Below are 14,849 nucleotides of genomic sequence, written 5' to 3' on the forward strand. Positions count from 1 at the left end.
ATTAATGTATTGAGTATTAATATGAAATCAGTATAAAAAAAACAGTACTGAGCTGTGGAGCAATGGAACTTTGTTCTCTGGAATGATTGAGCTCCATACAGTAATTTGAGGATGTATTTTGGGAATTTGGTGGGCTGGTGATCAGCAAACATCCCAACCTCACTTAAGACACTCTTGTCTCTTAATGCAGTCAAATCCTTTACTGGACAATAGAGACAGTTATTCCAACACAAGCAGTATTACCTCTGTAATACTCTTCATTTTGGAGAAACAATGAATGACCAGGCATCCCATTACTTTTGTCCATGTAGTGTGTGTATGGTATTACTGCTTCTACTGCTATTAATAGCACTAGCCCCCAGAGTTGTTTAAATTAGAGCACAATGGTAAATGACTTAATCCAACCAGCTGTTTTAAATGAAACACATTTGGGTTGCCAGATATTCCACTGTGAGCTGATTTCCAGACAGTATTTCCTAGAGTGTATTTAATTGGCTTTTGGTGCTTCGCTTCAATGACACTGCGTGTCTTTGTTTTATGATGAGGGTTAGAATGGCAAGTCTGTTCTTTCACTCTCTCCACCCAAAAAAAGAGAGAGTGTGTGTGTGTGTGTGTGTAGGAAAAAATCTCTTACACACACACACAGTGCACACACACACAGAACTGTAATTGCTTGCTAATATAAAGTGAATTCAAACTTCTATACAAAAGGGCTGTTTCATAGTAAAACACACACACACACACACACACACACACACACACACACACACACACACACACACACACACAGGCAAGCACGTTATGAATTGATGAAATGCACATGTTGGCCCGAGTCCAGAGCTTGGCAGTCATAGTTAAGGTGGACTTCGCACGAACACTAACATACAGTAACATACCCACATTTACAGTGAACTGCTTTATAAGTAGTGTTTATTGGGTAAACAGGCTTCCCTTCACACACACACACACACACACACACACATATATACAGTTGTGGTCAAAAGTTTACATACACTTGTAAAAAAACAATGTTATGGCTGTCTTGAGTTTTCAATAAGTTCTACAACTCTTATTTTTCTGTGATAGAGTGATCGGAACACATACATGTTTGTCACAAAAAACAGTCATAAAATTTGGTTCTTTCATAAATTTATTATGGGTCTGCTGAAAATGTCACCAAATCTGCTGGGTCAAAAATATACATACAGCAACATTAGTATTTGGTTACATGTCCCTTGGCCATTTTCACGGCAACTAGGCGCTTTTGGTAGCCATCCACAAGCTCCTGGCAAGCTTCAGGTCGAATGTTTGACCACTCTTCTTGACAGAATTGGTGCAGTTCAGCTAAATGTGATGGTTTTCTTGCATGAACCCGTTTCTTTAGCACTGTCCACATGTTCTCAATGGGGTTTAAGTCAGGACTTTGGGAAGGCCATTCTAAAACCTTAATTCTAGCCTGGTTTAGCCATTCCTTTACCACTTTTGATGTGTGTTTTGGGTCATTGTCTTGTTGGAACACCCAACTGCGCCCAAGACCCAACCTTCGGGCTGATGGTTTTAAGTTTTCCTGCAGAATTTGGAGGTAATCCTCCTTCTTCATTATCCCATTTACTTTCTGCAAAGAACCAGTTCCACTGGCAGCAAAACATCCCCAGAGCATAATACTACCACCACCATGCTTGACAGTAGGCATGGTGTTCCTGGGATTAAAGGCCTCACCTTTTCTCCTCCAAACATATTGCTGGGTGTTGTGGCCAAACAGCTCAATTTTTGTTTCGTCTGACCAGAGAACTTTCCTCCAGAAGGTTTTATCTTTGTCCATGTGATCAGCAGCAAACTTCAGCCGAGTCTTAAGGTGCCTTTTCTGGAGCAAGGGCTTCTTTCTTGCACGGCAGCCTCTCAGTCCATGGCGATGTAAAACACGCTTGACTGTGGAGACTGACACCTGTGTTCCATCAGCTTCCAAATCCTTGCAGACCTGCTTCTTGGTGATTCTTGGTTGACTCTTGACCATCCTGACCAATCTCCTCTCGGCAGCATGTGATAGCTTGCATTTTCTTCCTGATCGTGGCAGTGACACAACTGTTCCATGCACTTTATACTTGCGTATAATTGTCTGCACAGTTGCTCTTGGGACCTGTAGCTGCTTTGAAATGGCTCCAAGTGACTTCCCTGACTTGTTCAAGTCAATAATTCGCTTTTTCAGATCCACACTGAGTTCCTTTGACTTTCCCATTGTAGCTTTTGTAGCTGAGTCTAATCACTGGGTCAAATGAGCCCTATTTAAATGGGCTCATGAGAAGTCAACAGCTGTAGTCAATCAGAATCACTTACAAGAAGTGAAGAGGCCATGACATGAAGCTAATTTGATTGACACAACTCGCTACATCACCAAAATTGACAAATTTTGTTGCTGTATGTATATTTTTGACCCAGCAGATTTGGTGACATTTTCAGCAGACCCATAATAAATTTATGAAAGAACCAAATTTTATGACTGTTTTTTGTGACAAACATGTATGTGTTCCGATCACTCTATCACAGAAAAATAAGAGTTGTAGAACTTATTGAAAACTCAAGACAGCCATAACATTATGTTTTTTTACAAGTGTATGTAAACTTTTGACCACAACTGTATATATACACACACACACACACACACACACACACACACACACATATATATATATATATATATATATATATATATATATATATATATATATATATATATATATATATATACACACACATGCCACCAACACAACACAGATTATGAAAGGTATAACATGGATGTCATATGTGGTTAGGTGGACGTTCCTCTAGCACACACACATATATACATGTGAACACACATGTAGTATATGAACAATGCAAGAATATATAAACCCTGTGTCTCTCTGTATAGATTTTTAGCTTTTTATTGCGTATATATGAAATTGAATCAATTCAGATATGTATACCCTCACGCACTGTGACATTCCATCACCCCATGTCCCATGACTTTTGCCATGTCTAATAGTAGCTAAAGAATGCTGGACTGGCCTGCAGTATACATACAGTATGTGGTGTCTCCAGTTTTGAATGTGTATGTGATTTCTGTGATTTTTAGAATCACTTATTGGTTAGTATGGACAATTCTAGCCAGATGCTGTAGTTTGTGAACATTACCATCCACTGTGGTGGTAATAATGCATTTTGTGGTTAGCTTCTAGCAGTTGTTTGTTAGATTGTGGCCAAATCTCATGAGAAATATTATAATTATATGTCTGCCAATTCCGATATACACATGCATGTTGTGCATTGTATAACTTTCGAAACTGTTTATTTATTTGTCTTACATTTTTAGTTTTTAACATCCTATTAACAAATAACGTCTATTTAAACTAAAGAAAAATAAATAAAAACGAGCTTCAATCAATAAATGTGCATCGGTTGTCAATAATTCTTAAAAAAGCAGTTATCTACCAGTACATATATAATTCTGATATAATTTACATTGATTCAATTAAAAGTTAGGGTTTCTTTCCTCAGTCTTTGGTATGTGTCTGTAAAACAAGCATGCCTGATTATTTTTTGACTTATTGTTTTGTTTTTGTGCTTCTTTTTCAGTCATTCCAAGGCAGCCAGGGACGAGCCTACCTCTTTAATTCAGTGTAAGTATTAACCTGCTGCTCTCTCCCACCAAAAAAAATCTGCTCCCTGATTCAGTAAAACCAGTATGTTAGAGGCGGGTGCTGGGGTGTTTCTGTGTGCTCCTGTTTGAACCTGTAGCTATGCAGTGGCATACTGGTGTTCTGGTTAGACCAGTATAGAGTGTGTTAGAGGGAGCAGCGTCTGTACCAGTTAAACTACATTTTAAAGTTGCATGGTGGAGGTGTTTGGGTTTTGTGCTGCTCTGTTGTGTTTGAGTCCAACACTAGTGCACTGCTAATGCTAGTGGGCCTAGCATTAGCATTCAGTAGACTTATCTGTGTAGTGATCGGTAATGCTCTGTATCCTGTATCCAGTCAGGATTACAGAGTGCTAGCATTTTTGATTCGCTACACAGTCAGGACTATTGATTGTGTGATACTCATTAGTCCTGACTGTGTAGTGCTCAGTTGTCCTGTCCGTGTAGCAGTCAGTACTTCTGAGTGCTACACAGTCAGGATTACTGAGCACTACACAGGCAGCAATATTGTATGCTACACAGTTAGCATTACTAGTATTACGCAGCTAGCATTACTGAGTACTGCAAAGCTAACATTACTGAGTACTGCAAAGCTAACATTACTGAGTACTACACAGTCAGCATTACTGAGTACTACACAGTCAGCATTACTAAGTACTACACAGTCAGCATTACTGTGTACTACACAGCTAGCCTTACTAAGTACTACATAGTAAGAATTGAATGCTATACAGGTAGCATTACTGTGTGATACACAGCTAGGACTTGCTATGCAACTAGGATAACTTAGCTGTGTAGCACTCGGTAATGCTAGCTTTGTAACACTCATTAGCCATAGCTGTGTAGCACTTGGTAATGCTAGCTGTGTAACACTCATTAGTCCTAAGTGTGTAGTACTCAGTTGTCCTGGCTGTGTAGTACTCAGTTGTCCTGGCTGTGTAGTACTCAGTTGTCCTGGCTGTGTACCACTCAGTTGTCCTGGCCGTGTAGTACTTAGTAATGCTAACTGTGTAGCACTCATTAGCCATAGCTGTGTAGCACTGGGTAATGCTAGCTGTGTAATACTCATTAGTCCTAAGTGTGTAGTACTCAGTTGTCCTGGCTGTGTAGTACTCAGCTGTCCTAACTGCGTAGTACTCAGCTGTCCTGACTGTGTAGTACTCAGCTGTCCTGACTGTGTAGTACTCAGTTGTCCTGGCTTTGTGGTACTTAGCCATATCTGTGTAGCACCCATTAGTCCTGACCTGTGTAGTACTCAGTAATGCTAACTGTGTAGCACTTAGCAGTTCTTAGTATGTAGTGCTCAGTTATCCTGGCTGTGTAGTGCTCAGTAGTCCTGACCTATGTAGTACTCAGTAGGCTGACCATGTAGTGCTCAGTAGTTCTGAGTGTGTAGTACTCAGTAATGCTGACCATGTAGTGCTCAATAGTCCTGAGTATGTAATGCTCAGTAATGGAAGTTGTGTCAGCAGGTGTGGGACTCACGCTAGCACCAGCTGCTGACCCATTTGGATCAGTGTTCCAAAGAGAGAGATATCAGAGGGTAGAGGTAGTGTGTGTTGGTGATAACGTGCAGTAAATATATTTATAATATTTATTTTTTCTTTAGCTGTTCACACCTTGCATATCGAATTGGTTGAGGCAGTGTGAAAGTCTATTTTGGACACTGTGTATCTTAAGTCACAGTGGTTAGAAGCTCTGTTGCTTTTTATACGCTGAGGGAAAGTTCTGTGTTGTCGGTACAGTATCTGTGAACAGAGGTAAATGTGTAATATTAGCTTGAAGCAGTGTAATATTTGACACCTTGAACTCTAGTTTTGTTATTCATTGGCTAATGCTAATGCAGGAATCAGTGCAAATAGCACAGTTTGTGGAGTCCCACATGGCTCTGTCTTAGGGCTTGTGAAGTTGTTGCTAATTGTGGCATAAACTGTTCGAACATGTTTGGATGTGTTTTGGCCCCTGAAAGTGGTAGAGGAGTTAGCTGAGCATGCCAACACAATAACAGGCTAATGTTTAAAAGTGATACTCATGGCTTGAGCAAAACTAAAACTAGGTGCCTCATCTGGATTCGAACCAAGGACTCTTTCCAAAGAAAACTTGTGATTTCAAGCAACCAGAACCCATGTTGATGCCTGGTGTGAACATAACCTTATACATAACCTTAATATTGTTTTCACCTGGTTACTTAATTTGACTAGAATCTGGATTGAATAGATCTGTATTGGATTTGCATCCTTTTTAAAATTAGTCTCAGACCACCTCCAGAAGTGGTTTGAGTGGTCAGATTTGTATCTGTTTTGAAGTATGTCTCAGACCACCTTCTAAAGTGAAGTGGTTTGAATTATTTAGATTTGTATTTATTTTAAAATTTGTCTCAGACCTCCTCCTGAAATGAAGTGGTTTTGAATGATTCAGATTTGTATCTGTTTTAGGTGTGTCTCAGACCACCTTCTGAAGTGAAGGGAAGTGGTTTGAGTGTTCAGATTTGTATCCGTTTTAAAATTTGTCTCAGACCACCTCCTGAAGTGAAGTGGTTTGAGTGTTCAGATTTGTATCTGTTTTAAGTGTGTCTTCTGAAGTGAAGTGGTTTGAGTGTTTAGAAGGAGGTCTGAGACAAATTTTAAAACGAATACAAATCTGAAGTGAAATGGTTCGAGTGTTCAGATTTGTATCTGTTTTAAGTGTGTCTTCTGAAAGGAAGTGGAGTGGTTTAAGTGATCAAATTTAATGTCCGATTTAATATTTGTCTCAGACCACCTTCTAAAGTGAAGTGGTTTTAATGTTCAGATTTGTATCAGTTTTAAAATGCGTCTTAGACCACCTTCTGAAGTGAATCAAATTTGCTTGAAATGTGTTTTGGGCATGTTTTACAAGGAATAATCCAAATATTATATAATATGCAAACAAAATGATTAATTGACCAAATATCTGCTTTGTTGGGATGTTTTAATATGTTCAGTGTAAACTAAATAGTTTGACATCAGTTTTGTAATTTTTTTTTCTTTATTTTTCATTTCAAAACAAAATGCAAGATTATATACTTCATTTTGTTGCACCTCTAATGTTTATCGTTGCATTTTTACATGGTCGGATCCAGAAATAATCCTGATTATTACTATGACTCAAGAGGGATGAGGTGACCAGGTGTGAACACGGTCTTAGATGAATGAGTAAATGTAAAGCTGTTGACACATTAAATAATCCTCTTTCTCTCTCTCTCTCTCAGGGTGAACGTGGGCTGTGGTCCAGCAGAGGAGAGGGTTCTCCTCACAGGTTTACACGCTGTGGCAGACATCTACTGTGAAAACTGTAAAACCACTCTGGGCTGGAAATACGTACGTTTGTTTCTGCTTATTTTTGTTTTCCACTTTCTGACAGAAAATAACCAAAACTAAGTGCTGACCTTTTGTTTTATCCGGTGCTGTGATAGATCTGATAAATCTGCTTTCAGAACAGTTTTTTGAGCTAAACCCAGTTTTAGCAGAAAACATTTGCACTTCAAGTTCAGATTCAGGGTTGCCAGATTGTTTTAGATTTGTTTCTCAGGTGTAATCAGCAACTGGACAAAAAAAAGAACCTTTTTTATTAATAACATGAGCTGATAATTGTACTCACTCTATATATTACTGCTTGTATGCATATTAAAGAGCACAAATATATGTATGTAGTTATTTATATTTATTTATTTGGCAACACTGACTAAAAGAAAGCACTGGAAATGTGATGTTTGTGTATTTCATTTATTGCTGGGTGATTTTACCCTTAAAGAACTCACATTGTTTTTCCTCGATAACAATTGAAGAATAGTTATTTTAACAGCAGACACAACATTATTTTTAGTAAATGAAAAAAAAAATTATCTGTTCAGAATGTTAGTTTCAAATAATGATCAATTACTTGGCCAGTCATGATTTCATGTGGTAATTTTTGGGTTTAAAACAAGAAATCGAATAGAAATATCCAATGTCATATAAAGAAATTTGCATTCACACTACATTTAAGAGTTATAATTATTTAATTCCTGTTAATTAATACTGCAAAATAGCAAACGGTTCAGTACTCCAATTAATATTAACATTAATTAGGCTATTATTTAATATATATATATATTATTATATTTTATATATAAGCATACGTAATAACCGCGAGACCACACTGTCCACTGTCTGGAGGAGTTAGCTGAGCATGCTACAATAACAAGCTAATGGATAAAAGTAATGCTCATACTCCAAATAACATAAACATTCATTAAGATATTATTTCATATATATAATTCTCATTTTCTGTCTTCACTTAAAGTTGAATTCAGTTTCTCAGACCCAAATGAAGACTAAGCCTTGAATATAACTCTCCATTGCTGTTTCACAGATGAATGATAGGTGGATGTGTAATGTAAGCTAGAAGCTATGTGAAATAACAGCTCTGAGAATCAGCTCTCACCCCACCTTTCACCTCCTTAGGGGCTGTTTTATTTCCTGTTGTTATTTAATGTGTTTAGTGGGGTTTCACATTTGCCAGTACATGGCATATGGCCATGGGATTAGTATTGTGTCCCATGAGTTTTGCCTAATGTAATCTAATAGATTTTTAGACATTTTTTTGAACCTGTAATGTAAAAATAAAAAAGGTTCTTTATGGAACCAGAAGTGGGCTTTCTGAGACATTACATATCGTGCTCAATAATACTGCCAACATTTGCCAACTGTTTTTAGCAAAAGAAAATTTACACTGTTCTCATTTTCCATTATATATCTACTAGAGACAGATTATATCTGATCAGTATCATTTATTGTACTTTAATCCTGGATATTTGGACATTTTGGATCATTGAATTCTGTTACAAATCTGATAAAATTCTTGTATTTCTCAGTTATATATCTCAGCCATATCATATCGTATACAATAATAAAATTTATTTTTTCAAAATTTCAGGGGTCTGAAATTGTCAATTTAGGTGCATATCCACTGTGAGAGACATAATCTTAATTTCTTAATAATTTATTTGTGTGTTACTGCTGAAAATAAGTATTTGAACACCTGTGAAAATCACTGTTAATATTTAGTACAGTACCCTTTTTTGCAATTACAGAGGTCAAACGTTTCCTGTAGTTTTTTACCAGGTTTGCACACACACTGCAGCAGGGATTTTGGCCCATTCCTCCACACAGATCTTCTCCAGATCAGCCAGGTTTTCTGGGCTATCGCTGAGAAACACGTTTGAGTTTGAGCTCCCTCTAAAGATTTTCTATAGTGTTTGAGTTTGGAGACTGAGCTAGACCACTCTAACAACCTTGATATGTTATTCACGGAGCCACTCCTTGGTTATCTTGGCTGTGTCCTTTGGGTCATTGTCATGCTGGAAGACCCAGCCACGACCCATCTTCATTGCTCTAATGCATTTATTTGCAGTAGTGTAGTTTTTTGTTTTTTTATATATATTATGATATTATATTAGGGCCATATCACCCACCCCTACAACCTATAATTTTTCTATTGTAAAACTAGTTTTCTGCTTTTTGATTGTCCTGAGAACTCCTCCGTGTCCCTGGCTGTTACTAATGTGAGCTGTACTGCAGTGTGAGAAGGTTCACCCGCTCCCTCAGTGTGTGTGTGTGTATGCACACACTCCTCCTTTATTTATGTCTCCTGCTATCCTGTGTCTGGGCTGGTGTTGTGCTGAACGGCTGATAGATTAGATGTGTGGAGTCCAATTCCTCCTGCTGCATAAGTACAGCGAGCAGGCCCAGATTAGCCAGCTGTAATTGGATTTAGATTTTTTTTTATATTCACACACAGTGAAATGTGCTCAGCTGAGCAGGGTGGCAGTATAAATCTCTAATGGAGCTGGGTGTTTCAGAGTGTGAGGGTGTAGGTGAGGGATTGTGAGGAAATGAGGAGGAACACCATCTCTTCTACGTCTATGTTTAAACAGGAGTGGCTTTAAAATGTCAAAATGACATTCATTCACACCTGGCATTTTAAATGTGGATTTTCCCATTATTTCCACTTGAGGAGGGTCCAGCTTACAGCTTTTAGAGTCTTCCTGTTTTCTTTGGGCAGAGTTTTTGACCTAGTTTCACTAGCGCTCCAGTCACTAGTATCACTTTTATCCATTAGCTTGTTAATACAGTGTACTCAGCTAACTCCTCCAGATGGTGGACGGTGTGGTCTCACGGTTATTACATTTCCTTTTTTATTTATTATTTTATTTCATTTTTTTTCCCTATTTTCTCCCCAATTTACAAGGCCAATTACCAAAACCAACCAATTAGTGATGCCCCAAAACTAGCAGGGTGAAGACCAGCACATGCCTCCTCCAATACATGTGAAGTCAGACTCCGCCTCTTTTCTAACTGCTGCTGATGCAGCATTGCCGAGTAGCATCACAGAGCTAACACTCGGAGGAAAGCGCAGTGACTCGGTTCTGATACATCAGCTCACAGACGCAGCCTTGTGCTGATCCACATCACCCTAGGAGTGATGAGGGGAAAGAGCGCCACCTACTGTACCCACCCAGAGAGAGCAAAGCAAATTGTGCTCTCTCAGGGCTCCGGTAGCCGATGGCAAGCTACTTAAACAGGATTTGAACTATTATGTTTGCTTATATGTAAAATATTCAGTTATTTTAATAAAGATTGACCAATTTATAGTTACATGCATTTTTGATAAAAAAAATATGGCCAAGTTTTTAAATTCTATTGATATTTGTATTTCAGTTTAAGACATATCACTAACCAGAAAATAGTTTAATTTAGTTCATTTTTTATTAGTATTGATGAACATCTGACATGTGGGACAATCTCCCAAAAAATCTGTAGGATTCGATGTAGAGGTGGAACAAATTATCAAAATATCGCTCCAAACTAGGCTAATTTAAGCTAATTAAATAAATAGGGTAAACCTGCTGTGAAGAATATTGGTTGGGAAAATCTGTTAAACTGATTTTATACTATATTGAATAAAATTAAGATATACAGCTCTGAGAAACTTAAGTGTTCTCTTTCTTAAGTGTTCTCTTTCTTAAGTGTTCTCTTTTTTTCAATCAGTTTATCTGATTTTGCTATTTATAGGTATATGTTTGAGTAAAATAAACATTGTTGTTTTATTCTATAAACTACAGACATTTCTCCTAAATTCCCCAAAAAATTGTCATTTAGAGCATTTATTTGCAGAAAATGAGAAATGGCTGAAATAACAAAAAAAAAGATGCAGAGCTTTCAGACCTCAAATAATGCAAAGAAAAGTTTAGAAATCAATATTTGGAGGAATAACCCTGGTTTTTAATAACAGTTTTCATGCATCTTGGGATGTTCTCCTCCACCAGTCTTACACACTGCTTTTGAATAACTTTATGCCTTTACACCTGGTGCAAAAATTCAAGCAGTTCAGCTTGGTTTGATGGTTTGTGGAAGATCTTCCATCTTCCTCTTGATTATATTCCACAAGTTTTTAATTTGGTCTTTTATTTTTTTATATATATATACATTTTGTCTGCATTGTACCTTTGACTTAATATATTTCTCTCTGTCTCTCTCTCTCTCTCTCTCTACAGGAGCATGCGTTCGAGAGCAGTCAGAAATACAAAGAGGGCAAGTTCATCATCGAGCTGGCTCACATGATCAAGGACAACGGCTGGGAGTGACCGCCGCCCACTTCCTCTTTGCTCAGTGACCTTTCGGGCCGCTCTGTAGCGGACTTCACAGAGTGACACAACACGCGCCCGCACACACACTCTCTCTCTACACACACACACACCATCACCACCATCACCACCATCAACATCACCAAAAACCACACCTCCACCTTCCTCAAACTCCGGCCCAAACTCCGCCCCCACGGCCCAGAACGGCCAATAACGGCCCAGAACGTCCAGATGGCTTGTTCTGAAATTCAAACCAACGAACTCAATGAAAGGGAAACAGACGGGCAAACAAACGAGGGGAATCCACACTGAGAGACTCTCCACTCTCCACATCTTCTGGTTCTACTGAGGACGGGTTCCAAACGTTCCTCAGATTTCTCCAGATGTTCTCAGACTCAGTTCTCAGACTGGTTTCGGGCCATTTCGGTGTATTTTGACCACTTGCTTGTGTGTCATCATCACCATCACCCACTCCCCTCGTGAGCTGTTCCTAACGGTTTTACCACAAGACAGTGCTCATCCACGTACACCCATCTCTTCGCTCCTCTTCACTCCTTCGAGATGAGATCTTTTGCGAGATTTTTGCGTGTGTGTGTGAACAAGAGAGAGATTGAGTGTGTGAGTGTGTGTGTGTGTGTGTGAAAAAGTGTGTGAACCGTCGTTTCCTTTTATGCAGGAATTAACGATTTCAAAGAAGTCCTCCCTGGTGGACTGAAGATTATCACAATGATTACAGTGATGATGATGATGATGATGATGATGATGATGGTGGTGATTGTAATGATTTACGATGCTAACGATGATGATTATTTACAATGTTGATGTTGATGATGATGATGTTACTGGTTAGCATTCTTCACTCTCTCAGAGATAGGCGGGTCTTCACTGAGCATGCTCTCTGTCAGATACTACGACAGATTAATTGATTGATGTTTTGATGAATCAGATTTTGATGAATCAGATTTTGATGAATCAGACTTTGATGAATCAGACTTTGATGAATCATCCGGGTTGGGGGCGGGGCTATGTAGCAGCATCATGGATATTATTATTGGACTGGGATTGGGTCTGGGAATGAGGGGCAGGCTCTTATTGTTTGGGGAGGGCGGGGGTGAAGGGAAAGTAGGCGGAGTTTAAGCATTGCAGTGGCATTTTTTTCTTCATGTTTTGTTTTTGTATTTATGATATATCCCTGTATCTACCTTTATCTATCATATTTGAGATTTTTCTCTCAATTTGTTTTTGTTTTACTTCTTTTTCACGGTCTCTTTGTTGGTTTCGTTTGTTTGTTTGTTCGTTCGTTCGTTCGTTTTTCTCTTCCTCCGATCGATGACTTCACTGTGCAATCTGAATTCGTGTGACCCTCCGGTACAGTAGAGTTTGACCCCCATTGTGCAGGAGCTGTAATTCCTGTCTTTAGCTGTAATCTGGTGCTTTAGGCAAGATCATACGAAAAAAACAACGTGTAGCTTTTAGTGTTGAGGTGGCATTTGTGGCAGGTTCCATTTTTGCATCAGTACTATACTACGTGAAAGAAAAAATTGTTTTTTTGTGTTTTTGTTCGTTTGTTTGTTCATTTTTTTTAAAGAAAAATGCTGTCGGAACGCACTGGACAGCAGGGGAACACTTTAACTGGTGTTTGTGTACCACATACACACAACACACAACTCCCATGATCCCCCACAACACACACAAACACACACACACACACACTGTTTAAGTGGTTTCTGATGATTGGTTACAAGCGTTACAAAGACTTTACCGACATATTTTTCTTCGTACGATCATTTACATTACTAATGTGATTGATTTACGTATGTGAGTGTGTGTGTGTATGTGTGTGTTTGCGCTTATGCATATGTTTGGCACATGCATGCATGTTCTTAGCCATGCATGTATGTGTGTGTGTGTGTGTGTGTGTGTGTGTGTGTGTATATTTGTTTGTATGTATGTATGTTTGTGTGTATGTATGTATGTGTGTGTTTTACGCATTACGTTATACGGCATACTTGAATGCAGTTACTTTGTTTGCACTTTGCAGAGGCCTTGTTCGTGGGTTTAGAGGCAAAAGTCTGTCTGTCTGTTCTTTCATGGCCTTTTCATTGACAATGATAATAACGATAACGATGATTGACAGCGAAGATGATGCTTATGATGATGATGAGATGAATGATTGTACATGATGCTTTTGAATGAACTTCAGGGTTTGGGTGATTGCTGGCATAATCCTCTCCCTTTAGATGTAGATAAAACTCAACTCTGCTGCTTATACCTTTCAGCATTTTTGCTTCTGTTCACTCGAGTTCGCAAACCATTTTTTTTACGAAGATATTCCGAGATTTTAACTCAATTTGGTCCGAAATATGGATTAGAAGCAAAAAAAAAAAAAAGAAAAAAAAAAAGCCAAAAATCGAAAGTAAAGTAAACTAATAAATAAATAATAATCCAAGCCCCGCCTTAAAAAGGGGCGTGGCTAAGCGAAAACGACGTATTGCTTAAGATTAAAAAACAAAATACAAAAAAACGTGCTGCTATTTAAACCTAATGCAATCCGGAGCTTTCACTTTTTTACACCTCCTGCACTTTACCTGGGCTGTGTGAGCGTGAGAATGCGAGAATGCAAGAATGCGAGAGCGCCAGTGTGTGTGAAAGGATGAATGCGCGAGTGTGACCTTTTACGTACTCCTCCTTCCACGTCTTTGCCTCTAAGCAGCATGAATCTTGTGCCTCTTCAAAAGGATTTAAAAAAAAAAATGACAGAAAAAAAGAAATCCCTCCTCCCTCTCCTCTGTTGTGCAGTGCATGACTCCATTAATAAAACCCAGCACACCTACGGTGGCCCGTATGGGTCAGAAAACTCAAGAAAGAAAAAAAAAAAAGACAAGAAAATGACCTCACAGGAAATTTTATCCACAGAGAAATATATTCGGAAGTGTAATAACTAGGGATGCACTGAATACTTGGCAACCGAAATCATTTTTAATTCGTTTTTTTTTTTTTTTGTGTTATTTGGATAAATAATAAAAAGACTGAATAATTAATACCAAACTTTATGGTGCTTTGTTGGTATGTCAGGCTGGAATGTTTATTAACATTTAATTATTATTACATTTTTTTAAAAACAGGACATTTATTTGTAACTTTTTTTTTTAATAAAACATAATACAAAATTTAAATGTCGATAATTTTACACAATTCAGACTTTTTTTTTACACAATTCAGACTTTTTTTTGGTGCATCCCTAGTAATATAATATCCAATTTGTTTTTAATTCATTTTTTGGGTAGATCTAGTTAAAGTCAAAATTAGAGCTATTTACGAAAGTAGTTGATTGTATTATTATGCAGAGCATAAAAATAGGCAAGGGGGGGTGGTTGTTATAGAGCGGGTAGAGGGATGGGGGGGCGGGTAGAGGGATGGGGGGGCGGGGTTTATTGTAATAGGAAGGGAAGGAGGGCGGGTCTGTCTTTCCATAGTACGGCTTAAAAGGATATTTCTGATCTATTTACGAAACGATAGTAGTTGGTTGTA

At 38.3% G+C, this 14,849-nt stretch overlaps 1 protein-coding gene across 3 annotated transcripts in view; it reads left to right on the forward strand.

Annotated features, from left to right (window-relative positions):
• Nucleotides 1-14,329, forward strand: part of ypel1 (yippee-like 1) — a 45,306-nt gene extending 30,977 nt beyond the window's left edge. For all 3 annotated transcript variants that reach the window (XM_007229414.4, XM_007229415.4, XM_007229417.3), the window contains exons 3-5: nucleotides 3,613-3,656; nucleotides 6,903-7,011; nucleotides 11,229-14,329. In XM_007229414.4, the coding sequence (XP_007229476.1) occupies nucleotides 3,613-3,656; nucleotides 6,903-7,011; nucleotides 11,229-11,318 (243 nt within the window). In that variant the 3' untranslated portion in view covers nucleotides 11,319-14,329. The remainder of the gene's footprint in view (nucleotides 1-3,612; nucleotides 3,657-6,902; nucleotides 7,012-11,228) is intronic.
• The last annotated feature ends 520 nt before the right edge of the window (nucleotides 14,330-14,849 follow it).

The sequence above is a fragment of the Astyanax mexicanus genome, chromosome 22, assembly GCF_023375975.1.
Source record: "Astyanax mexicanus isolate ESR-SI-001 chromosome 22, AstMex3_surface, whole genome shotgun sequence".
Lineage (NCBI taxonomy): Eukaryota > Metazoa > Chordata > Actinopteri > Characiformes > Acestrorhamphidae > Astyanax > Astyanax mexicanus.